Source organism: Petromyzon marinus, unplaced genomic scaffold (assembly GCF_048934315.1).
Source record: "Petromyzon marinus isolate PM22_M1 ecotype Great Lakes invasive population unplaced genomic scaffold, UKy_Petmar_22M1.pri1.0 PM_G_Scaffold_62, whole genome shotgun sequence".
Taxonomy (NCBI): Eukaryota; Metazoa; Chordata; class Hyperoartia; order Petromyzontiformes; family Petromyzontidae; genus Petromyzon; species Petromyzon marinus.
In genome coordinates this window covers 374437-402371 of record NW_027423016.1, presented here as the reverse complement: position 1 = coordinate 402371, position 27935 = coordinate 374437, and the positions used below count along the sequence as shown (strand labels likewise).

Below are 27935 nucleotides of genomic sequence, written 5' to 3'. Positions count from 1 at the left end.
TGGTATAGTGCTGAGTCTATGGTGTAGTGTTGAGTCTATGGTGCAGTGTTGAGTCTATGGTGTAGTGTTGAGTCTATGGTGTAGTGTTGAGTCTATGGTATAGTGCAGAATCTATGGTGTAGTGTTGAGTCTATGGTGCAGTGTTGAGTCTATGGGTAGTGTTGAGTCTATGGTGTAGTGTTGAGTCTATGGTGCAGTATTGGGTCTATGGTATAGTGCTGAGTCTATGGTGTAGTGTTGAGTCTATGGGTAGTGTTGAGTCTATGGTGCAGTGTTGAGTCTATGGTGCAGTGTTGAGTCTATGGTGCAGTGTTGAGACTATGGTGCAGTGTTGAGTCTATGGGTAGTGTTGAGTCTATGGTATAGTGCTGAGTCTATGTTGTAGTGTTGAGTCTATGGGTGGCAGTGTTGAGTCTATGGTGCAGTGTTGAGTCTGTGGTGCAGGAAGCTGCCGTGTGCGCGCTTGCACTGAAATACGAGGTGAGAAATTCTCATCGTTGTGGTGGTGGTCGTTGTGGTGGTTGTTGTTGTTGTTTACCAAGGTAGAGCCTCTCTCTCTCAGGGATGTCAGTTGAGTAGCAGCGAGCATGGGAATCGATGTCCAGGTTGGAACTTTACAGCGCGGGGCCTAGCCACGCGGGGCCTTGCCTCCTGCCCATGCCTGATTGCGTTCACTTTAATTATCTCGCTTAAGTTTAATTTGTCTTCACCCGGCTCGCCACTTTGTAACTTTGTTTTATTGTAAATATTCACGCAGTTTTTATTTTCTTTTGTTAGCAGGCCAAGCCCGCTTGAGCTGCTATACCGCTCTTGTTATCAGAAGCGACCTGCCCACAACAACACAAGGTGAGGCTTTGTCAACGTGTGTGAATGTTTTGACTTAAAACTTTGGTGACTGCAGGAATTAATATTCTTGGTTCTTTCGGTAAAGTCACGTAGATAGAAAATAAAATAACAATAAAATTAAATAAAAAACTGAAAATAAAGCAAAAAACCCACGACGTTTCGATCGCAACACAAGTGGTCTTTATCTTATTGAATTTAATCTGTTATTTTTATTTTCTATCTACGTGACTTTACTGAAAGAACCAACAATACGTGCGTCAATGTATCTATCGGTCAAAGACGCTAAGCGCATGCCGCTGTTGACTCTGAATGTGTGGAGGGGAACACCTTCACCACGGGGAGAGAGAGACAGAGACACGGATAGCCTCGGCTGTGTTGATTGATCCTCGATTCATTACTTGGTGGAGTGAGGAAGAATTAATGCTGAGCAGATGAAGGTGGCCAGGCATGGTTCTGGTCACTCCACCACCAGTTTACTCATGGCAGTGTGTGGCAGTGTCAAGTTTGTGTTTGCAGTAAAGTCTATTAACTCTGTTGAACACGGAGGTTATATCAAAACAATAGTTTCGTTTTGTTTTCCTCTGGAACTCTTTATAAGAATGGAAACAGGAGGTCAACACAGCACACACAATCAGCTGAAGTCGGATCTGTTCATCCCAGCATTCAAGGACATCTGAGCCTGGATTCACACCGCTAAGTTGCGATTGAACATTAATTTATGCATATCTGCATAACACAAATAGTATTGTTTTCAACACCCTTTGCTATGTCAGCTGAATTTAGCTTTCATATATTTTCCTTTTGTAGTCAGACAGCCGAAATTGTTTGCTTAGAGTTTTGAGTTAACATTCATCTTGGAAGATATGAAGGCTTCCAGGCATATTAATGACATTTGCCCTCTCATTGTGTGCCATAGCAGCCCGTGGAGAGAAACCCTTCAGGTGCGCTCTGTGTGGAAGGCGTTTGCAGATTCATCAAATCTGATGAATTTGGGAAACTTTTTCACTACATCATGAATATATTAATAAGTATAGACGTGTAAGTCACGTGTGCATTCCTCTGTAACTGACGTGTAGATGGTGTGGATATTCTTTTTTTCTGTCTGCAGCTGACGCTTCCTCTGCATAATTGGTCTGATGGAGCAAAGGCACTCAGCGCAGCTCGGTACAACAAGTCAACAATGCGACCAGCGTGCATACAGCACGGACCGGACTGGAAATCTGACACGGCACCAGAGAAGTCACACAGGAGAGAAACCCTTCAAATGTACTGTGTGTAACAAGGCATTTGCATGGCCATCAGTTTTTCAGAACCACCAGAGAACACACACGGGGGAGAAACCTTTCAGATGCACGTTGTGCGGGATGGCGTTTACACAGTCATGTAATCTTGTAACACACCAGAGAACACACACGGGAGAGAAACCCTTCAAGTGCAGTGTGTGTGGGAAGGCATTTTCACGGTCATCTGGTCTTAAATCACACCAGAGAACACACACGGGAGAGAAACCCTTCAAGTGCAGTGTGTGTGGGAAGGCATTTTCACAGTCATCTGCTCTTAAAAAACACCAGAGTACACACGAGAGAGAAACCCTTCAGCTGCAGTGTGTGTGGGAAGGCATTTTCAGATTCATCAAATCTTCAAGTACACCAGAGAACACAGAAGCATCAGAAGATCCACAAGTAGTGGAGTCTGAAATCAGCTTGTGAAAGTCAAAGTGCCGCAATGAGCCCATCCCTCATTAAACACGAACCGGAAGAAAATCCCAGCTTGGACACTTTTAAAGGTATCGAGGTGAAATATGAAGAGGTGATGGTGAAATGTGAAGAGGTGATGGTGAAGAGCGAAGAAGTCAAGGTAAAATGTGAAGATGAAGATTCAACTCCAAAATGGGACCTTCACAACGTGAAGCAGGAGGAGAATTCTGACTGTGAGTCAGAGCGAGGCAACTCCCAGCAGTTTGTGGAAGTGGAGGTGTGGGTGGACTTCCTCCGAGACAATACAAAGTCAAGTGGAGACCCGGTAGATGTGTAAGCTTGAGACGATGTCACTACAATAGATGCACCTTTGTCACAGGCCTTTAATGACAAGAGCGTGAAGTTGGACACTCAGTTGCTAGGTGCAACCTGCAGAGTAAGGGCGGCCAGTCTTTGTGGACCTGTGGGTTGGGTAGATCTCTAACCAGGAGCGAGCCAATAAGGTCCCAAGCATTCACTATTTTATCAATTGCATTTATATGGTGCCTGCTTAATCGCCTCTACGTGACTTTACCGAAAGAACCAAGGGGTATGGGTCCCTGCAGTCACAAACTTCAAATCAAGATTGTCTCAGCAACTCGGAGTTTTGTATCTCGTTTCAGACACACGAGGAGCATCCCCAAGTAGCAGCTGCCCCTGTGTGGCACAAGGTGGTGGCCCTGCACCGGCCTGCATGTGAACAAGAGCCTGTCAGTAGGGGGCGTTGGTTGATGTGGCATCTTAGTTGTGGAGGTTGTAGGTAATTTTTCGATTTAAAGCTTTCGTGACTGCAGGGATTCATCTTCTTGGTTCTTTCGGTAAAGTCACGTAGAAGGGAAATAATAAGATAATAAAAATAAAACATAATAAAATAAAATTCTCACGACGTTTCGGCTGATTGCGAACGTCGTGAGAATTTTATTTTATTGGTTTATTATTTCCTTTCTACGTTACTTTGTAGGAAATGTTTAGAATTTTATCAATTTTGACCGAGATGCCAGCATGCAAATGCAATAGTACGTTGTACATACACTGTTAAGTAGACGGTGCATATATATTCTTTTAAATAGCTTTTTGTTAATACAATGTAACCTGATGCGGTCTATTTCACTGCGGTAATTCAATTTTGTTAAAATGCCTGTCAATAATTTAGAATGAATACTTGTCTGATTGTGCGTGTGCATGTAACATTTTGTCTGAGGGTCAAACATTGAATAAGTGATGTTAGGACAAAGTGTGTCTGTTTGGAAGTGACCTGTACAGAGAACTCGGGTGAGACCCATTGTTCTTGTGATCGGGGTCAAAGGGTACTTTTGTGTTTCACGAAGCGTCGGCCTCTGAAGCAACTCATTGTCTTTGAAATAGGGAGCACGCTCGGATCATTCATCAATTACAAGGCACACCACTTGAAAGTTACACGTATAGGAGGAGGTACATTCTCTACAACACGAATTGTAGTTTTGTGTTACGTGTTGACGTAGATTTTGTCTAACTAGGGCTAGAAATGCCCTTTGCTGATTCACGTCTGGATGTTCGTACCTTTCGCTTGAAGCAAGCCCCACTGCTGTTGTTGAGACGCTGTGCACCAATAAGGGTGCAAGCATTTTAGGGCCTTCGGCCAGGAAAGTCACAACATTTACGGCACACGAAGGACGCATTCACGCAAGCGCCCCGTGCTCTGTTTTGAAGTTTTAAAATGAAACATCTTTTAATCGTGTTGTGTTTTGAATTAGATGATTGTTATTTCTTCATTAAAAGCTTATTTCATTTTACATCCGGAAGGCTTCGTTGAGAAGGACATTTCGTGTGAGTGTTCTCTCGTCGTTTAGTAGACGGCCTTGCCGGGGGTTCGGTTCGATGCGGACTTTCACCTGTTTGGGATTGCGGGATCGAGATAAGGCGACACGGAGCTGCTGGCCGTCTGCAGATCGATTCCAACGTAATCGAGCGTCTGTCCCTGTGCCTCCGTCGTTGGTACAGGGGGTGCGTGTCTCTGTTGTGGAGTTTCTGGATCATATTTGGAATTAACCCAATTTTGACCGTCACACCAACATGCAATGACCTGTGCGTTGTGAGTGACACAACGTTATGTTTTACATCTGCCGTTTAGCAGATTGCACATATTGTGGTGAATGTTACTGGGGCTTTAACCTTGAACCTCTGCAATAAATAGAGAATGTGCTACCATATTCCTGGTTCTTTCGGTAAAGTCACGTAAATAGAAAAAAAACAAGAAAATTGGAAAATAATAAATTGATGAAAAGATGCCCATTGGTCGACTGAGATGACTGTGCCCCCCACAATGTACACACACACAGTGTACACACACAGTGTACACACACACAGTGTTCACACATACACACAGTGTACACACACAGTGTACAGACACACAGTGTACACACACACACAGTGTACACAGTGCACACACACACAGTGCACAAACACAGTGTGTACGTGTACACACACACTGTGTACACACACACTGTGTACACACAGTGTGTGTGCACACAGTGCACACACACAGTATACACACAGTGTGTACACGTACACAGTGTACACACACACTGTGTACTTGTACACACACAGTGTACACACAGTGTACATTCACAGTGTACACACACACAGTGTACACACACAGTGTACACATACACAGTGTACACACGTACACACTGTGTACGTGTACACACACAGTGTACACACACACTGTACACACACTGTGTATGTATGTGTACACACACACTGTGTATACACACAGTGTGTGTGTACACGTACACAGTGTACACACACACTGTGTACTTGTACACACAGTGTACACACAGTGTACATTCACAGTGTACACACACACAGTGTACACACACAGTGTACACATACACAGTGTACACACGTACACACTGTGTACGTGTACACACACAGTGTACTCACACACTGTACACACACAGTGTGTATGTGTACACACATACACACTGTACACACACACAGTGTGTACGTGTACACACACAGTGCACACACACACACAGCGTGTACGTACACAGTGTGAACACAATAATTTCAGTTTATATATTTTGGTATACCCCTGTGAGCCATTCGGCTCTTGAATCAAGTGCAACCACAACAAACACGAACAAGAAACACATCTTAAAGTGACTACTTTGTGTGACTCTGCAAACAGAAAATCCATGAAAAAAACAGCAAAATGTTCCTGAAAAAAGCACCGTACACCAACGCTGTGTGCTAAAAATCCCAGTGGGATGCAATGTCCACGTTGTTGTTGTTGCTGAGTTCAAGGGAGGGAGCAATGGAAAATGAATCTAAATCAACTCCAATCCCGCTCTGTGACGTCACTACTCAGCATCACCTCATCGGCGTGAACTCCAGGGGGAGGTGTCCCTCGCTAGTGACGTTATGTCACCAAGGTATTCACCCCACCCCGTCTACCGCGCCCTTGAGCGTGACGTCACCTCTGCCTGGGTCAACTTTCGTTATCTGTTGAAGTACAATCCTTATTTGGGCAAAGCTACGCCTGGTGACTGGCGGCTCATTAACATAATGCATTCGTGACGGCCGTCGCGAGTTTATTGTGACGGGTTTCAGCACCCACGCCCCCATCCCTCCACGTATGGGCCGGGCTCATTAACATAATTTATTTAAATTAGGACCCGCTCGTTGCGGGAGGGGAGTGTTCTTGTACCACGCAAGTGACGTCGTCTCCTGCTGCCGCGTGACGTCACGAGGTAACAGAAATCTGCCGCTCCGCGCGTGAACTGAAATCCGAGGTGAGAAATTCTCATCGCGGTTGTGGTGGTGGTTGTGGTTGTGGTGGTTGTGGTTGTGGTGGTTGTTGTTGTTTACCAAGGTAGAGCCTCGCTCTCTCTCGCGTAGGGATGTCAGTTGAGTAGCAGCGAGCATGGGAATCGATGTCCAGGTTGGAACTTTACAACGCGGGGCCTAGCCACGTGGGGCCTTGCCTCCTGCCCTCGCCTGATTGCATTTACTTTAATTATCTCTCTTAGTTGAGCAATCTTTGTAAGAAAGTAATCTACCAGGCTATGCGTTTATTGTGTGTTGACCGACTCTCTGTGTTGCATTGCATTACATTTCCAAGTTTTACTCAGTTTGTTTGATTAAGTGTGCTTTTGATTTAAAGCTTTCGTGACTGCAGGGATTCATATTCTTGGTTCTTTCGGTAAAGTCACCACCACGTAGAAGGGAAACAAAATAATAAAAATATAAAACAAAATTATCACGACGTTTCGACTGCAACACAAGCAATCATCATCAGGTGTGAAAACCATCAGCAAGAACATTTTCTTGCTGTGGTTTTCACGCTGTGGTTTTCACACCTGATGATGATTGCAAGAACATTTTCTTGCTGTGGTTTTCACACCTGATGATGATTGCTTCTTGTGTTGCAGTCGAAACGTCGTGAGAATTTTATTGTTTTATATTTTTATTATATTATTGTTTCCCTTCTACGTGGTGGTGACTTTACCGAAAGAACCAAGAATATAAGTGTGCTTTCTCTCTCTGCGTGTCCTCGTGTTATTATTATTTCCTGCAGTCACCAAAGTTCCAAATCTCTCATTGACACAAGGCCGTAATTATAATATATTATAATAATTATAATATATATTGGTGCGGGACATATCCCCCCCCCCCCAATAATCATATATGCTCAAAATGTCCCCCCCAATATATTGCTATAAAAGTATTTTTTTAATAATAATTGCTATGCTATGTTAATAAAAACAATTTGCTAAACCTTGGCCACAAAATGTGGACTTGTCTTCACGTAACAATGCGTAGATTTGTGTTTGTATGATTGCCTTGTACTTTATGAATCCCTAATCTCTGCCAATACATACTATGAAACAAGAAAAGTTAAAGAATAAACAACAGAGCAATGTAATACAATACAATATTATACATTATTGTATCAAATAAAACAAAAATTCCATCCCATGTGTTAGTGAAATTTTTCAATATTTTAGGAAATGTCAGGAAATTAGTTTTCAAATTTAGATTTTTCTTTCTGGGGGGGGGGGGGACCCCAGACCCCCTGGTAGATTTGGTCCCCCCCAATGTTGACTCCATGGCTACGGCCTTGCACTGACTCGTTGATTTCTCTACACCCCCTCCCCTCTCTCTCTGCCCCCCTCTCTCTCTATTTAAGGCCTCGACACTGAGGCGTTGTTTCTCTGTGTGCCTACAGTGAGGGAAAAAAGTATTTGATCCCCTGCTGATTTTGTACGTTTGCCCACTGACAAGGAAATGATCAGTCTATAATTTTAATGGTAGGTTTATTTGAACAGTGAGAGACAGAATAACAACAAGAAAATCCAGATAAACGCATGTCAAAAATGTTATAAATTGATTCGCATTTTAATTGAGTGAAATAAGTATTTGACCCCCTCTCAATCGGAAAGATTTCTGGCTCCCAGGTGTCTTTTATACAGGTAACGAGCTGAGATTAGGAGCACACTCTTAAAGGGAGTGCCCCTTATCTCAGCTCGTTACCTGTATAAAAGACACCTGTCCACAGAAGCAATCAATCAATCAGATCCCAAACTCTCCGCCATGGCCAAGACCAAAGAGCTCTCCAAGGATGTCAGGGACAAGATTGTAGACCTACACAAGGCTGGAATGGGCTACAAGACCATTGCCAAGCAGCTTGGTGAGAAGGTGACAACAGTTGGTGCGATTATTCGCAAATGGAAGAAACGCAAAAAAACTGTCAATCTCCTTCGGCCTGGGGCTCCATGCAAGATCTCACCTCGTGGAGTTGCAATGATCATGAGAACGGTGAGGAATCAGCCCAGAACTACACGGGAGGATCTTGTCAATGATCTCAAGGCAGCTGGGACCATAGTCACCAAGAAAACAATTGATAACACACTTCACCGTGAAGGACTGAAATCCTGCAGCACCTGCAAGGTTTCCCTGCTCAAGAAAGCACATATACATGCCCGTCTGAAGTTTGCCAATGAACATCTGAATGATTCAGAGGACAACTGGGTGAAAGTGTTTTGGTCGGATTAGACCAAAATGGAGCTCTTTGGCATCAACTCAACTCGCCGTGTTTGGAGGAGGAGGAATGCTGCCTATGACCCCAAGAACACCATCCCCACCGTCAAACATGGAGGTGGAAACATGCTTTGGGGTGTTTTTCTGCTAAGGGGACAGGACAACTTCACCGCATCAAAGGGACGATGGACGGGGCCATGTACCGTCAAATCTTGGGTGAGAACCTCCTTCCCTCAGCCAGGGCATTGAAAATGGATGGTGGATGGATATTCCAGCATGACAATAACCCAAAACACACGGCCAAGGCAACAAAGGAGTGGCTCAAGAAGAAGCACATTTAGGTCCTGGGGTGGCATAGCCAGTCTCCTGACCTTAATCCCATAGGAAATCTGGAGGGAGTTGAAGGTTCGAGTTGCCAAACGTCAGCCTCGAAACCTTAATGACTTGGAGAAGATCTGCAAAGAGGAGTGGGACAAAATCCCTCCTGAGATGTGTGCAAACTTGGTGGCCAACTACAAGAAACGTCTGACCTCTGTGATTGCCAACAAGGGTTTAGCCACCAAGTACTAAGTCATGTTTTGCAGAGGGGTCAAATACTTTTTTCCCTCATTAAAATGCAAGTAAATTTATAACATTTTTGACATGCGTTTATCTGGATTTTGTTGTTGTTGTTCTGTCTCTCACTGTTCAAATAAACCTTCCATTAAAATTATAGACTGATCATTTCTTTGTCAGTGGGCAAACGTACAAAATCAGCAGGGGATCAAATACTTTTTTTCCCTCACTGTATGTATCTCTCTCTGTGTGTCTCTGTGTTATCTCTCTCTGTCTATGTGTCTCCGTGTCTGTGTTTTGTCTCTCTTTCAAATTGAGCAATCTTTGGAAGAACGTTATCAACCAGGTGGGGTGTTGACTCTTATGTTGGCCGACTCTCTGTGTTGTATTGCATTACATTTCTATTCTAGATTTTAAAGCTTTCGTGACTGCTAGGATCCATACTCTTTGGTTCTATTGGGTAAAGTCACGTAGGTAAAAAATAAAATAACAAAAATCACTACGTTTCGGCCACAACACAAGCGGCCTTCATCAGGTGAAGGGACGAGACTGTCTGGAGGACAGCACATAATTACAAGTTACCGTTGTAATTATGTGTAAGATGTACCCTTTTTTGAGCTGCCGTTTTGTATTTACAAGAGATGGTCCTTTTTTGAGCTGCCGTTTTGTATGTGTAAGATGTTGCGTGTTTGAGCTGCCGCTCTCGCTCTGGCCCCTCCCCCCCTCCAACCGTATTTCCTATTTAAGCTTCTGTTCATCCCTCCCCCCCATCTCTCTCTGCCTCCCTGTCCGTCTTTCCTCCCTCCTTACCTCTTGGTGGACTTGTATATGTATTTCTACTGACCGTGTACCTCGTATTTTTCATTCTATCTATGCTGGTATCTGCAATCCAAAGGTTGAACACGAAATTTAACACTCTTCTGAAATTCGTGGTCTGCCAGGAACTGTCTAACTGTGTTGTTGGCCTGACTGGATGTGCTTCACATATTGTTTTTTCAGGTTTGTTGAATTCTAGTCTCTCATTTTTAGTTGTATTTACCTCCGTGATTTGTTCTTGACACCTGATGAAGATCGCTTGCGTTGTGATCGAAACGTCGTGATTGTTTTTTGTTTTAATATAATTTTATTGTATTTCTACATACGTGACTTTACCGAAAAAACCAATGAGTAATTTTATACAGTCACGAAAGCTTTAATTCTTTATCCTCTCCACCACCCCACCACTCTGACCCCCCCCATCACCTCCTCCTCTCTCTCTGCCTGCCCACCCCCGCCGCCACCCCTCCCCCCGCGCCCCTCTCTTTCCCATCATCCTCTCCGCGATCTCTCGTCCCCTATCGACGGATTCTCCTTTCAACCACACTCCCCGTGCCATCGATGCGGCCACCTCCAGTTCCCATAAGTGTCGAATCCTCCGACCGCCTCTGCCTTGCGTCAAAATCTCTCTGCCTCCCGGCCTCCCTCTCCCCCCACGACTCTCTGCCCCCCCACCCACCCCCCCCCCCGGTCTGCCCCGTTCGTCTCCCTCTGGGACTTCCGCTGGTCGAGCTGTATCCCGTCTGTCCCTGACGATGAACTGCCTCAGTCTCTCCGCGACTGCACGAATTCCTCTCCTCTCCCGTCCCTTCTGCCGCCGCTCTCCATCGCAGCCCTCCGGTTGCGCTGCTCCTCCGGACACCGCTGGGCCTCCCTGTACCGTCACAACCATCGCCACCGTCACCACAGCCGTCACCATCGTCGTCATCACAACCATCACCTCCGTCGCAACCATCAGCATCGTCATCATCATAACCATCGTCATCATCACAACCATCACCTCCGTCGCAACCATTAGCATCGTTATCATCACAACCGTCAACTTCGTCACAACCATCACCACCTTCGTCACGGTCACCATTACCGATGTCGCCATCGCCACTCTCACCGCCATCACCCTCAACACAGTCACCACCTCCAACACCTTGGCGATCATCATTACCAACAATACACACGCCTGTGTTTTAACTGCAAATAACCTGAAACCGAGTCTGATGGCAAACTCCAGGACACACTCCACTCATTCACTCTCACTCTGCATGATCTCCCCCTGTTCTACAGAGTGAGTGGAGTTTGTATGATCTCCCCCTGTTCAAGAAACTCCACTCACTCTGTATAACAGGGGGAGACCATACAAACTCCACTCACTCTGTAGAAAAGGGGGAGATCATACAAACTCCACTCACTCACTCTGTAGAACAGGGTGAGATTATACAAACTCCGCTCACTCTGTAGAACAGGGAGAGATCATACAAATTCCACTCACTCACTCTCTCGAACAGGCAGAAATAATACAAATTCTAATCACTCTCTATAACAGGGGGAGATCATACAAACTCCAATCACTCCCTCAGTAGCACAGCAGGAGATCATACAAACTCCACTCACTCACTCTGTAGTACAGGGGGAGATCATACAAACTCCACTCACTCTGTAGAACAGGGAGAGATTATACAAATTCCACTCTTTAACTTTGTAGAACAGGTGGAGATCATACAAACTCCACTCACTCTGTAGAAGAGGGGGATATCATACAAACTCCACTCTGAAGAACAGGGGGAGATCATACAAACTCCACTCAACTGTAGAAGAGGGGGATAATATACAAACTGCACTCTCTAGAACAGGGGGAGATCATACAAACTCCACTCACTCTGTAGAACAGGGGCAGATCATACAAACTCCACTCTCTAGAACAGGGGGAGATCATACAAATTCCACTCTCTAGAACAGGGGGAGATCATACAAATTCCACTCTCTCACTCTGTAGAACAGGGGGAGGTCATACAAACTCCACTCACTCTCTAGAACAGGGGGAGATCATACAAACTCCACTCACTCACTCTGTAGGACAGAGGGAGATCACAAACTCCACTCACTCTCTAGAACAGGGGGAGATCACACAAACTCCACTCACTCTGTAGTACAGGGGGAGATCATACAAACTCCACTCACTCTGTAGAACAGGGGGAGATCACACAAACTCCACTCACTCTGTAGAACAGGGGGAGATCACACAAACTCCACTCACTGTAGAACAGGGGGAGATCACACAAACTCCACTCACTCTGTAGAACAGGGGGAGATCATACAAACTCCACTCACTCTGTAGAAGAGGGGGAGATCATACAAACTCCACTCTGTAGAACAGGGGGAGATCACACAAACTCCACTCACTCTGTAGAACAGGGGGAGATCATACAAACTCCACTCTGTAGAACAGGGGGAGATCATACAAACTCCACTCACTCTGTAGAACAGGGGGAGATCACACAAACTCCACTCTCTAGAACGGGGATATCATACAAACTGCACTCACTCTGTAGAACAGGGGGAGATCATACAAACTCCACTCTCTAGAACAGGGGGAGATCATACAAACTCTACCCTCGCTCACTTTGCAAAACAGAAGGATATAATACAAACTCCACTCGCTATTATCAGGTAAGCTACTTTACGTAACTTTCAGCCAAGGATTATTCAATGCGCACTATAACTGCAGTTTGTGTGTTTTCATGGTTTTGGTCGAACAGTTGGTTAATATAGCAGCAGACACAACACCGTGCATTACTAGGCAAGAACCAGGCTCTTCCACGTGGGCGACCCACTAGGCCCAAACTCGTGGTCGGCGAGGCACCGATGTCCGTGTGGACGTGGAACCGTGCCTCTAACGCTGTTCTTGCCATTGTTGTTGCTGCTTCTGCTGTTGTTGTTGCTGTGACACCTCTCAGCGTGGTTGTCTCTCTTTCGTCTCATTGGGCACCCTGCCTCGTTCTCTCGTCCGGAAGACTCCACCGTCCATTTCAACTGGGTGGACCCCTTGCCCTCTGAATCTGGTTAGACCTTCACACATTCGAACCTCATGGTGGGACCTCGGGGTCCCGTAAGCCCCCAGCTCTCGCATGAACTGCGTTGCGACGCCATTGTATATCTGTTGAAGGCGAACTATTCCTCTCGACGAGCTTTACAAGATGCGCTAATCAAAGTTTTGTTCAGTCTGCTCATTCGTCCTCTGCTGCTGTGCTTGGACGACGCACGACGAGGACAGAATTATCTCAGCGCCAGGTGGGTCACGCGTTTACGTGCGCGGTGGGGACGGAGTCGCCCAAAATAAACGAATTTCGATTTTTGACTTCCGTTTGGTTCATTTCACGTCAGGGGCTCTCCGACAACATCGACCGCCACTGAGTTGTCACGTGACTGTTCATTACTGCACCCCCCACCACCCCCCACCCCCCCTTTGCATTTTACAATTCTCACGAAGAAAAATTAGTTGCAAAGAAAAATAAAATACAAACATCATCCCAATGTCTGTGTTCACTTTCATTATTTTTTTTTATCTCGAAACTTAAACTCAAAATGTCAATGCCAAGACAACTATCTCCCCATCCCCATGTAGACTGTAACAGGTTGTAGGGGCAAGTGGTGCTAGTAGCGAGCAGCAGCACCTACGGCGGCACCGCCCTCGGGGGGGGGGGGGGGGGGGCAGGGTCAAGGTCAGGCACGGGGTAAAGGTCAAAGTCAGGAGCATCAGGGTCAAGGTCACGAGCGGGGTGATGGTCAAGAGCCAATCCAGCTCGTGCCCTCACCCTTGGGGAGCAGGACCCCTCTGGAGGCTGCAGCTCCACGCCACCAAATCGCTGCACCGCCACCGCCGCTCCCACAACGCAGCAGGGACGTTGCAGCAGTCAGAACAAAGGGTTTGGATATCCACTGCGGTCATTCTCAATGCAGCAACGGACGGAGGCCTCCACCCACCCCCCACTTTACATCGCCGTCGGTAAATCACGCGTCACGCATTGAGACTCACACGAGCACTGTCAGTAGTGGGCGCAGTGGTGGCTGGGAAGTCGTGGGTTCGATCCTGACCCTGACGATGCCTGCTGCTGCTGCTGTATATTTGGAGTTTGTGTGCCTCTCATCACGGTGGCTATGAGATGTTAACTACCTCGCCTGGTGTACAGGAGGTCGTGGGTTCGATCATGTCCCTGAGAGATGTTAACTACCTCGCCTGGTGTACAGGAGGTCGTGGGTTAGATCATGTCGCTGAGAGATGTTACCTACCTCGCCTGGTATACAGGAGGTCGTGGGTTAGATCATGTCCCTGAGAGATGTTAACTACCTCGCCTGGTATACAGGAGGTCGTGGGTTAGATCATGTCCCTGAGAGATGTTAACTACCTCGCCTGGTGTACAGGAGGTCGTGGGTTCGATCATGTCCCTGAGAGATGTTAACTACCTCGCCTGGTGTACAGGAGGTCGTGGGTTAGATCATGTCCCTGAGAGATGTTAACTACCTCGCCTGGTCTACAGGAGGTCGTGGGTTAGATCATGTCCCTGAGAGATGTTAACTACCTCGCCTGGTGTACAGGAGGTCGTGGGTTAGATCATGTCCCTGAGAGATGTTAACTACCTCGCCTGGTGTACAGGAGGTCGTGGGTTAGATTATGTCCCTGAGAGATGTTAACTACCTCGCCTGGTATACAGGAGGTCGTGGGTTAGATCATGTTTTTGAGAGATGTTAACTACCTCGCCTGGTGTACAGGAGGTCGTGGGTTAGATCATGTCCCTGAGAGATGTTAACTACCTCGCCTGGTGTACAGGAGGTCGTGGGTTCGATACTGACCCTGACGATGCCTGCTGTTGCTGTATATTTGGAGTTTGTGTACCTCTCATAATGGTGGCTATGAGATGTTAACTACCTCGCCTGGTGTACAGGAGGTCGTGGGTTCGATGCTGACCCTGACGATCATCACGGGGGCTGTGAGATGTTAACTACCTCGCCTGGTGTACAGGAGGTCGTGGGTTAGATCATGTCCCTGAGAGATGTTAACTACCTCGCCTGGTGTACAGGAAGTCGTGGGTTAGATCATGTCCCTGAGATATGTTAACTACCTCGCCTGGTATACAGGAGGTCGTGGGTTCGATCCTGACCCTGACGATGCCTGCTGCTGTATATTTGGAGTTTGTGTACCTCTCATCACGGTGGCTATGAGATGTTAACTACCTCGCCTGGTATCCAGGAGGTCGTGGGTTCGATCCTGACTTTGACGATGCCTGCTGCTGCTGTATATTTAGAGTTTGTGTGCCTTTCATCACGGTGGCTGTGAGATGTTAACTACCTCGCCTGGTATACAGGTGGTCGTGGGTTCGATACTGACTTTGACGATGCCTGCTGCTGTATATTTGGAGTTTGTGTGCCTCTCATCACGGTAGCTGTGAGATGTTAACTACCTCGCCTGGTATACAGGAAGTCGTGGGTTCGATCCTGACCCTGACGATGCCTGCTGCTGCTGCTGTATATTTGGAGTTTGTGTGCCTCTCATCACGGTGGCTATGAGATGTTAACTACCTCGCCTGATGTACAGGAGGTCGTGGGTTCGATCCGGACCCTGACGATGCCTGCTGCTGCTGCTGTATATTTGGAGTTTGTGTCTCTCTCTCCGTGATCGTGTGGATGTTTCTCCGGGTCCTCCGGTATTTGGCTGCGATCCATGTCCACGTGATAAGCCAACTAAGTTGAACTTTCATTTGTGGCCAGGTCGCTTCTGAAAAAAATATCTACGTAGCTCTGGAGACTTATAAATATATTTTTTTACGTAAAAAATGGTTTATTATAACATATTAAATATAAAATATAATATAACCATTAAAATAAAATGCTATATTATATGAAATAAATCTATAAAAAGAATTATGAACAAAAAGGTGTATTATATATTTAATATTATAATATGAAATGTAATAAAACCATTAAGGGGCCATCAATTTAGTCGGCACGCAAAAATCTGTCAAAACTTGACCCCTCCCTCCCTGTACGCACGCGGAATTTTTACACCACCACCACCAGCACCACCCATCAGCACCACCCACCACCAGCAGCACCAGCAGCACCACCACTACCACCACCAGCACCACCAGCAGCAGCACCACCAGCAGCAACACCACCCATCAGCACCACCCACCACCAGCACCACCCCCCTCAGCACCACCACCAGCACCACCACCCCCCTCAGCACCACCAGCAGCAGCAGCACCACCACCACCAGCACCACCACCATTACGATCCACTACCACCACGATCCACCAGCACCACCACCACCACGATCCACCAGCATTACGATCCACCACCACGATCCACCAGCACCACGATCCACCACCACGATCCAGCACCACCACGATCCAGCACCACCACCATCAGCTCCATGGCTTCGGGATTTGTCCGCACGACGTCTCTGTACAGCAGCAGGAGGAGGAGGCGTCTGGGGTCTCTCCTCGCCGTCTGCGTCGCCGCCACCGCCGTCTACGCGGTGGTGACCGCTCACGAAGGTAACGAGACGAGTGGGGAGCTCACAAAGTGTGTCACACTGTCACACTGTGTGTGACAGTGTGACACTGTGTTAGTGTCACACACACAGTGTGTGACACTAACGTGTCACACACACAGTGTGTGTGTGTGTGACACTGTGTGTGTGTGTAACACTGTGTGTTACACACACACACAGTGTGTGTATAACACACACACTGTGTGTGTGTGTGTTACACACAGTGTGTTATACACACTGTGTTATACACAGTGTGTTATATACAGTGTGTTATATACACTGTGTGTTACACACACTGTGTGTTATACAAAGACAAAGACAAAGATCCCCCGTATAGCCTTAACAGACTGTAGGGGCAAGTGCTGTTAGCGAGCACCTATGAAGGCCGGAACGGTACACGAGGGGGTGGGTGGCCAGCACCACGCCCGACCGCCTTTGTCTCCCTAGTGACGATGTTTACACACCGCACCAGGTACTCATTTGAGGCTGAGTCGACCTAGGGGAGGCCCGGGACCGGTTCAGATAATCGTCACTGGTGTTGGCCGTGAGCAGGAATCGAACCCGGGTCGCCAGGTTCATAGCGCAGCGCGCTAACCGCTACACTACCGCTCCCTCCCTCCCTCCTTGACCCCGTGACCCCCGACGCTCGTCCTGACCCCGTCACCACCCGGGGGGCGGCTCCCCCCTCCCCCCTGCGTGCAGGGCGGGGCCAGCCCCAGCGCCCCTCCCTGCAGGACGGCCTCCCGGCCAACGTCACGGCGGTGGTGGGGAGCGACGCTCAGCTCCGCTGCGTCGTTCTGAAGGGCAGCGATGGCGGCGATGAACACCACCACCAGCAGCACCAGCACCACGTGCAGTGGCTCAAGCACGTGGAGGTGAACGGGAGCCTGGAGGCGCCCAACGGCTCGCCCTACATGCGCATTGTCACGGTGAGCGAGCGAGGCACGGGGGCACTCACTCACCACTCACTCACCCACTCACTCACCACTCACTCACCCACTCACCCACACTCACTCACCCACTTACTCACCCACTCACCCACACTCACTCACTCAACCACTCACTCACCCACTCACTCACCCACTCACCCACTCACTCACTCATCCACTCACTCACTCACCCACTTACCCACTCACTCACCCACTCACTCACCCACTCACCCACTCACTCACCCACTCACTCACCCACTCACTCACCCACTCACCTACTCACTCACCCACTCACCCACCCACTCACTGACCCACTCACCCACTCACACACCCACTCACCCACCCACCCACTCACTCACCCACCCACCCACCCACTCACCCACCCACCCACCCACTCACTCACCCACTCACCCACCCACCTACCTACCCACCCACTCACTCACCCACCCACCCACCCACTCACCCACCCACCCACCCACTCACTCACCCATCCACCCATCCAAACTCAGTGGAGGCCGACATCACCCTCAACACAACAGGACCCAGCAGCTCCCCGCTTGGCTCAGACTCTACGCGTTCGCTGAGTGACGACAGATACAAAAAAATGAACCCCACGTTGGCGTGGGAACGCAAGATTCTGACTTCCTCTCGTCTCTCTCTCTCCGTGCCGCCCGTCGGTTCGCATCAAGACGGTCGGAGTGGAGGTCACGGACGTGGAGACGAACGTCCTCTACCTGCGCAACGTCAGCACGGACGACTCGGGCCGCTACACCTGCCTGGCGGTCAACGCCGTGGGGTTCGCTCGGCGCTCCGCCTGGCTGCTCGTCGTGCCGGGCGAGACGCCGGCGGGGGGCCGCACGCTCGCCGCCACGACGACCTCGGGGGCCGGGAAGATGTTGACCACCTCGCCTGGTACGCAGGAGGTCGTGGGTTCCATCCCGACCCTGACGACGCCTGCTGCTGCTGTATATTTGTGGAGTTTGCGTCTCTCTCTCTGTCATCATCATCATCCTCACGGTGGCTAGGGAGACGTGACAACAAGAGTGACCCCGGCAGTGTCTCTCGCCACTGCCGGGGTCACCGTGTGTCACCGTGTGTCACCGTGTGTGTGTCACCGTGTGTCACCGCGTGTCACCGTGCGTGTGTCACCGTGTGTCACCGTCTGTGTGTGTGTGTCACCGTGTGTCACCGTGTGTCACCGTGCGTGTGTCACCGTGTGTCACCGTGTGTGTGTCACCGTGTGACACACAGTGTGTAACACAGTGTGTGACACACAGTGTCACACACTGTGTGACACTGTGTGTCACACTCCCTCCCTCCCTCTCCTCCCTCTCCTCCCTCCCTCCTTGACCCCGTGACCCCCGACGCTCGTCCTGACCCCGCCACCACCCGGGGGGTGGCTCCCCCCTCCCCCCTCCCCCCGGCGTGCAGGGCGGGGCCAGCCCCAGCGCCCCTCCCTGCAGGACGGCCTCCCGGCCAACGTCACGGCGGTGGTGGGGAGCGACGCTCAGCTCCGCTGCGTCGTTCTGAAGGGCAGCAATGGTGGCGATGAGCACCACAACAACCACCACCACGTGCAGTGGCTCAAGCACGTGGAGGTGAATGGGAGTCTGGAAGCACCCAACGGCTCGCCCTACGTACGCATTGTCACGGTGAGCGAGCGAGGCACGAGGGGACTCACTCACTCACCACTCACCCACCCACTCACTCACCCACTCACTCACTCACCCACTCACACACTCACACACTCACTCACCCACTCACCCACTCACACACTCACTCACCCACTCACACACTCACACACTCACTCACCCACTCACACACTCACTCACCCACTCACACACTCACTCACCCACTCACTCACTCACCCACTCACTCACCCACTCACCCACTCACCCACCCACTCACTCACTCACTCACCCACCCACTCACCCACTCACTCACTCACCCACTCACTCACTCACCCACCCACTCACACACTCACCCACTCACTCACCCACTCACTCACTCACCCACCCACTCACTCACTCACTCACCCACCCACTCACCCACTCACTCACCCACTCACTCACTCACCCACTCACTCGCCCACTCACTCACCCACCCACCCACTCACCCACCCACCCACCCAATCTCAGCGGAGTCCGACGTCGCCCTCAACACAACAGGACCCAGCAGCTCCCCGCTTGGCTCAGACTCTACGCGTTCGCTGAGTGACAACAAATACAAAAATATAAACCCCACGTTGGCGTGGGAACGCAAGATTCTGACTTCCTCCCGCCTCGCTCTCTCCGTGCCGCCCGTCGGTTCGCGTCAAGACGGTCGAAGTGGAGGTCACGGACGTGGAGACGAACGTCCTCTACCTGCGCAACGTCAGCACGGACGACTCGGGCCGCTACACCTGCCTGGCGGTCAACGCCGTGGGGTTCGCTCGGCGCTCCGCCTGGCTGCTCGTCGTGCCGGGCGAGACGCCGGCGGGGGGCCGCACGCTCGCCGCCACGACGATCGCGGGGGCCGGGAAGATGTTGACCGCCTCGCCTGGTACGCAGGAGGTCGTGGGTTTCATCCCGACCCTGACGACGCCTGCTGCTGCTGTATATGTGGAGTTTGCGTCTCTCTCTGTCATCGTCATCATCGTCATCATCACGGTGGCTAGGGAGATGTGACAACAAGAGTGACCCCAAGGTCACCGTGTGTCACCGTGTGTCACCGTGTGTGTGTCACCGTGTGTCACCGTGTGTGTGTCACCGTGTGTCACCGTGTGTGTGTCACCGCGTGTCACCGTGTGTCACCGTGTGTGTGTCACCGTGTGTCACCGTGTGTGTCACCGTGTGCCACCGTGTGTCACCGTGCGTCACCGTGTGTCACTGTGTGTCACCGTGTGTGTGTCACCGTGTGTGTGTCACCGTGCGTGTGTCACCGTGTGTCACCGTGTGTCACCGTGTGTGTGTCACCGTGCTCACCGTGTGTCACCATGTGTGTGTCACCGTGTGTCACCGTGTGTCACCGTGCGTGTGTCACCATGTGCTCCCCGCTTGTCACCGTGTAACACCGTGTGTGTGTCACCTTGTGTCACCGTGTGTCACCGTGTGTGTGTCACCGTGTGTCACCGTGTGTCACCGTGTGTCACCATGTGCTTCCCGCGTGCGTCAGCGATGTTTACCAACGTCCCTGTCACAGTGGAGGCGGGGTCACCGTGTGTGTGTCACCGTGTGTCACCGTGTGTCACCGCGTATCACCGTGCGTGTGCTCCCCGTGTGTCACCGTGCGTGTGTCACCGTGTGTCACCGTGTGTGTGTGTGTGTGCTCCCCGTGTGTCACCGTGTGTCACCGTGTGTCACCGTGTGTGTGTCACCGTGTGTCACCGTGTGTCACCGTGTGTCACCATGTGCTTCCCGCGTGCGTCAGCGATGTTTACCAACGTCCCTGTCACAGTGGAGGCGGGGTCACCGTGTGTGTGTCACCGTGTGTCACCGTGTGTCACCGCGTATCACCGTGCGTGTGCTCCCCGTGTGTCACCGTGCGTGTGTCACCGTGTGTCACCGTGTGTGTGTGTGTGTGCTCCCCGTGTGTCACCGTGTGTCACCGTGTATCACCGTGTGTGTGTATGCTCCCCGTGTGTCACCGTGTGTGTGCTCTCCGTGTGCGTGTCAGCGATGTTTCCCGATGTCTCCGTCACGGTGGAGGCCGTCTCGGCCGCTCCCTTGACGGCGGGCGACGTTTCTTGCACCGCCGGCTTCCTCCTGCTGACCGCCATCGCCGGCGTCGCCGCCTTCTGACTCACGCAGACGCGGAGGGCGAGGAGAGAGTCGACCGGCGGAGAGGTGGAGATGCAGGTACAGTTGAGGTGGTGGTGGTGGTGGTGGGGGTGGTGGTGGTCGTGGAGGTGGTGGTGGAGGTGGTGGTGGAGGTGGCGGTGGCGGTGTGTTGTGGTGGTGGTGGCGGTGGAGGTGGCGGTGACGGTGTGTGGTGGCGGTGGTGGCGGTGGCGGCGGTGGCGGTGGCAGTGGCGATGGCGGAGGCGGCGGCGGAGGCGGAGGCGGCGGCGGCGGTGGCGGTGGCGGCGGAGGCGGTAGTGGCGGTGGTGGTGGCGGAGGCAGTGGAGGTGGCGGTGGCGGTGGAGGTTGTGGTGGAGGTGGAGGTGGCTGTGGCGGTGGTGGTGGAGGTGGTGGTGGTGGCGGTGGTGGTGGTGGTGGAGGTGGTGGTGGTGGTGGTGGATTGGCAGTCACTTGTAAGTGCAATAAACTAGTTTTAATAACAATGATAATGATAAAAACAACGATAATAATGGTAACAATGATAATAAAGGGGGAGTAGTTTGCATGTCTCTGCCATCATCATCATCATCCTCATCACGGTGGCTACGTAGATGTTCACTGTGAAAAGAGTGACCCCGGCACTCTTTTTCACAACATTAAACAAACGTTAAACAAACGTTTGGCGCTGAGCAGTAATGTTTAGTGTGCCTCCCAACATGCAAAACAAACTTGAAATTTGGCATTTGGGTAGCTTCCAGACTGTACACAATGCAAAAAGTATAAAAATAGACTCGTGTATTTTGCACGTCAAGTGAGCGGTGACGTCGCGTCTGTGATGTCACCGGCATGCGGCAGCGTCACGCGGTCTGCCTGCTGACGTCATCCCTCCCCAAGCCTCCGCGTAGGCCGTGTGTCCCGCACAGACGCGCCGCATCATTGTCTCGATGTTCTGAGTCAACGCGGCTGTTTCCAGTTCGCCCTCATAAACACAAAGCAGAAGGTTCGTCTTCTTAGCTCTTTCGGTAAAGTCACGTTGAAGGGAAACAATAAAATAATAAAATAAAGTCTTCTTTGGTTCTTTCGGTAAAGTCACCACGTAGAATGAGAATAAAATAATAAATTGATAAAATAAAATAAGACAATAAAATTATCTTATTTTATCAATGTATTATTTTATTCTCATTCTACGTGATGGTGACTTTACCGAAAGAACCAAAGAAGATGAATCCTTGCAGTCACGAAAGCTTTAAATCGAAATAAAATAAAGATTCGTCTGTTTGTGCGAAGCGGCAAAAAACTCTCGAACGCTGACCCTCCAACGTCATGAAATTTCGTTTTTGGTTCTTTCGGTAAAGTCGCTGCGTAGAATGAGAATAAAATAATAAATTAATAGAATAAAATAACACAATAAAATTCTCACGACGTTTCGGCCACGACACAAGTGGCCCTCTTCAGGTTGGACGACAGGTCTGTTCCTTTCACCTGAAGAGGGCCACTTGTGTTGTGGCCAAAACGTCGTGAGAATTTTATTGTGTTATTTTATTAATTTATTATTTTATTCTCATTCTACGTGTTGGTGACTTTACCGAAAGAACCAAAGAAGATGAATCCTTGCAGTCACGAAAGCTTTAAATCGTCATGAAATTTGCACAGCTTACGCCGTCTGGAATTTCTAAGGGAACGCGACGATTCTCAGCTCGCCACATCATTCCATTTCCGAGTTGCCTGGTTAAGGTTCAATTTCCTTGAGTGAAAGACATCCGATTTAGTTAAATTGATTTGTTTCGGATGTTTTTCTTTCTTGCAGGCATCAATGTTTTTTCAGGGTTTTCCAGTGAAATAAAAGGGAATATTAAATTAATCCAAGACGATAATCCAAGTCCCGGGCGAAGCCGGGTAGTAAAGCTCGTTCGTAATAAAGGCTGTCACAAGTCCTACCTGCCTCACGTGGATTTACAATTCCAGTTACGTACGAATAAGGTGCGCAGAGGTTGATCAAATACAACTGTAAAAGCGAGGTATTGTTGTATAAGCTGCGTGGAATTAACTGCGTATAGTCTTACTCGGGGTCAAGAGGTTGATCAAATACAACTGTAAAAGCGAGGCTATTGTATAAACTGAGCGGGATTAACTTCGTATAGTCTTACTCGGGGTCAAGAGGTTGATCAAATACAACTGTAAAAGCGAGGTTATTGTTGTTTAACCTGAGCAGGATTAACTGTGTATAGTCTTACTCAGGGTCAAGAGGTTGATCAAATACAACTGTAAAAGCGAGGTTATTGTTGTTTAACCTGAGCAGGATTAACTGTGTATAGTCTTACTCAGGGTCAAGAGGTTGATCAAATGCAACTGTAAAAGCGAGGCTATTGTTGTATAAGCTGCGCGGGATTGACTGCGTATAGTCTTACTCGGGGTCAAGAGGTTGATCAAATACAACTGTAAAAGCGAGGTATTGTTGTATAAGCTGAGCAGGATTAACTGTGTATAGTCTTACTCGGGGTCAAGAGGTTGATCAAATACAAATGTAAAAGCGAGGCTATTGTATAAGCTGCGCGGGATTGACTGTGTATAGTCTTACTCAGGGTCAAGAGGTTGATCAAATACAACTGTAAAAGCGAGGTTATTGTTGTTTAACCTGAGCAGGATTAACTGTGTATAGTCTTACTCAGGGTCAAGAGGTTGATCAAATACAACTGTAAAAGCGAGGTTATTGTTGTTTAACCTGAGCAGGATTAACTGTGTATAGTCTTACTCAGGGTCAAGAGGTTGATCAAATACAACTGTAAAAGCGAGGCTATTGTTGTATAAGCTGCGCGGGATTGACTGCGTATAGTCTTACTCGGGGTCAAGAGGTTGATCAAATACAACTGTAAAAGCGAGGTATTGTTGTATAAGCTGAGCAGGATTAACTGTGTATAGTCTTACTCGGGGTCAAGAGGTTGATCAAATACAAATGTAAAAGCGAGGCTATTGTATAAGCTGCGCGGGATTGACTGTGTATAGTCTTACTCAGGGTCAAGAGGTTGATCAAATACAACTGTAAAAGTGAGGTGTTGATGTATAAGCTGAGTGGGATTAACTGCGTATTGTCTTACTCGGGGTCAAGAGGTTGATCAAACTCAACTGTAAAAGCGAGGTGTTGTTGTATAAGCTGAGCGGTATTAACTGTGTATAGTCTTACTCGGGGTCAAGAGGTTGATCAAATACAACTGTAAAAGTGAAGTGTTGTTGTAAAAACTTAGCTGTATTAACTGCGTATTGTCTTACTCGGGGTCAAGAGGTTGATCAAACACAACTGTAAAAGCGAGGTGTTGTTGTATAAGCTGAGCGGTATTAACTGCGTATAGTCTTACTCGGGGTCAAGAGGTTGAACATTCAAATGAAAGTCGAAGTTCGACTTGGGCCATAATCCGTCAGAGGTGATAACAAAAAAACCGAGCACCACAAAGGCCCTTCTCTCTTAAAAAACACATCCCGAGTAGGCGTATGTATTAATATATAACGCGAGACACGGTCGTGCACACATCAAACTCTCCCGTACTGCAGCCTGAGCTGCCAATGCGCCCAGTCGCCGCTATCCACATCTTCAGTTGCATTGTCGTTGTAAGACGCTGTTTGTAATCGTGGTCGTCTTTCGCGTCGCAGCAATGAGGGATCTTCACGACGAGCTCACAGCTGCCAATCTGGGAAGGGTGGCGGCAATGCTTGGGTGAGCAGTAGCAGCAGCAGAAGAAGAGACGCTTTGAAATGGGTTCCATTGGCAAAGAAGTCAGCGGCTCTCGTCTGGTACGGCCACCGAGGGAGGAGGAAGTGGGGCAAGCCCCCCCAAGTTCGGGGTTTGCTCCGACAAGCCCACAGCTGCGAGCCACAGCGGTCTCCGCCGCTGGCAGCAAACTCTGAGTCTGAACCGACGACGTTCCACAAATACGCAGCCCCCTACGCGCCAACACCGACGTCGCATCGAACAAACATCCACTGAATTAATCTTTGGTTTTTTCGGTAAAGTCACGTAGAAATGAGAAAAAATAAAATTACATAATATGCGACTTTTCGATTGCAACGCAAGCAATCATCATCAGGTAGAGGAAACACAACCGCAGATATATATACTGACCTTAAGGAGAAGGAATTAACACAGATATACCAGGGGATACAGAGAGACGGAGCATCACACTTATCAAACAGGGTTTTTGCAAAATTTGGAAACTGTACAAAGCAACACAGACGGTCGGTTAAAACACAACGCATGGTCTGGTTGAATACGCTATTTCAAAGATTGTTAAATTGTAAGTTGAGCGTGAAATTTAAGATAGTGATAGAATACATACCGTAGAGAGACCTATGGGGGGAGACACGCAAACAGTTAAGAGGTGAAGCAGCTCTGTACCGAGGCCTTAAATAGCCAGAGATGGAGGGACTGGGTTTCAGAGACAATGGGACATAAATTAGCATGTACCGAGGCGCAAACCGTTTAGCTATTGCGAATCGTGTGTTGTGTTTCACATCGATATTCTCGGTTCTTTCGGTGAAGTCACGTAGACGTAGACGGCAAATGAGGAATATTTTAATTCCTGCAGCCGCAAAAGTTTTCGGTGAAAATTTCATCTTTCAATAACGCGTGGGGTGGAGCGGTTGTCGCCGCGGTGAGCGCGGTGCGCGATGAACTCCACCGCCCGAGTTTGAGTCTCCGTCACGGCTAACCGTCAAGTGGCGGAGTGACACCTGAGCCAGACCTGGACACCGCCTCATTCAGTCAACCCGCACACTGTGTGTACACGCACAGTGTGTATGTACACAGTGTATACACACTGTATACACACTGTGTATACACACACACAGTGTACACACAGTGTATATGTACATTGAGGGAAATAAGTATTTGATCCCCTGCTGATTTTGTACGTTTTCCCGCAGACGAAGAAATGATCAGTCTGTAATTTTAATGGTAGGTTTATTTGAACAGTGAGAGAACAGAATGACAACAAAAAAATCCAGAAAAACGCATGTCAAAAAATGTTATAAATTGATTTGCATTTTAATGAGGGAAATAAGTATTTGACCCCTCTGCAATTTGTCGCTAATGTTTAGAATTCGCCAGCATGCAATGGCCTACTCGTTTTGAATGACACTACAATAGTATGTTTTACATCCACTGTTAAGCAGACGCTGCATATTTTTTTAAATAGCTTCTTAATCAGATATTATCTGATGCAGTATATTTCACTGCAGTAATTAAATGTTGTTAAAATGCCTGTCAATTATTTCGATTAAACACTTGTCTGATTTTGTGTGTACATGCATCATTTCATTTATAACGGTCAAACATAGATTAAGTGACGTTAGGACAAAGTGTGTGTGTGTTTGGAAGTAACCTGTAGAGAGAACTCAGGTGAGACCCGTTCTTGTGATACAGGTCAAAGGGTACTTTTGTGTTTCACGAAGCGTCTGGAGCAACTCATTGTCTTTGAAATAGGGAGCACACTCGGATCATTCATCAGTTACGAGGCATACCACTTAAAAGTTACACGTATAGGAGGAGGTACATTCTCTACAACACGAATTATAGTTTTGTCTTACGTGTTGAGGCCACGTGATGTGTCGAAGGCTCTCTGCCAGCTCACAGGACAGACCCAAGTGCCGTGTGCTCAATAAGATGACTGACAGAGGCACCACTGCACCGACTTGGTGTGGCCGGCGCTCCGCTGGTTGTTGTGAGCGTCGCTCATCCGCCCTCCGTTGTTACTGGAGGGCGACTGCCTCCAACTGCCCAGCAGCGTGCTTCACGAGCCTCCTCCACAGAGGCCGATCTTGACACCGCTGGTACCGGTCATCGGCAAGCCCACTCAGCTCCACATCCTTCTTGTACAGCATCAGTCCATACATCTTTAAGAGGGTTATCGAAATGCCATGCTACAGACAGATGGGCAGTTATGAACGAACAGAGCTAATGCATTAACATCTCAAACTTGGTTGGAAAGCGTTAAAAAGGAATGTCTTATTTGACCTGAACTGCATATTGATTGATTTGCATGTAATTTCTAAGACAATGCAAATTTGGCCCAATATGTACAAATCTTTTCCACTAAGCATACATGTTCCAGGCAACGGTTATTCACCGTGAAACGCGATGCAGTGAAGGACAATAAAAACAACTGTAATACAGAAATCGTGCACTCACATCAGTCTGGGTTAGCCCGTGAGAGGATCTGTAATACTATGATCTTCTTCTTTGGTTCTTTCGGTAAAGTCACGTAGAATGATAATAAAATAATAAATTGATAAAATAAAATAACACAATAATATTCTCACGACGTTTCGGCCACAACACAAGTGGCCTTCATCAGGTGAAGGGGGCGAGACTGTCTGGTAGGACAGCGCTGGAGTGAAAGAGCCACGTTCAGATACGGCCTTTAAGCTGTGTGAGAGGAACAAAGCGCCTTGACAAAGGAATTAGCATATAATTTAGCATTGAAATGGCTGAATGATTAGCTTGTGACTGGTCACAGAAATAGCTATGTTAAAAGTTAAAGCATACACACCCGCAGAGGCACCCATTGTTAAAGGGATTAGCATAGAATTTAGCATTGAAATAGCTAAGTTAAGGCATACACATCTTGACAATGGAATTAGCATAGAATTTAGCATTGAGATAGCTGAGTGGTTAGCTTGTACCTGCTGCAGAATACGGAGACAAATTGGCATTAATGCAGATTTGAGGCTATGCGGATGGC

General features: G+C 48.6%; 1 protein-coding gene across 1 annotated transcript; it reads left to right on the top strand.

Annotated features, from left to right (window-relative positions):
* The first annotated feature begins 6298 nt into the window (after positions 1 to 6298).
* Positions 6299 to 26488, top strand: LOC142919832 (uncharacterized). The gene is made up of 9 exons (XM_076062483.1): positions 6299 to 6355; positions 12926 to 13030; positions 16044 to 16522; positions 17221 to 17447; positions 18137 to 18359; positions 18879 to 19099; positions 19766 to 19988; positions 21102 to 21283; positions 24850 to 26488. The coding sequence occupies exons 3-8, from the start codon at positions 16399 to 16401 to the stop codon at positions 21224 to 21226; spliced, it is 1143 nt and encodes a 380-aa protein (XP_075918598.1). The 5' UTR covers positions 6299 to 6355; positions 12926 to 13030; positions 16044 to 16398; the 3' UTR covers positions 21227 to 21283; positions 24850 to 26488.
* Positions 26489 to 27935: the final 1447 nt, after the last annotated feature.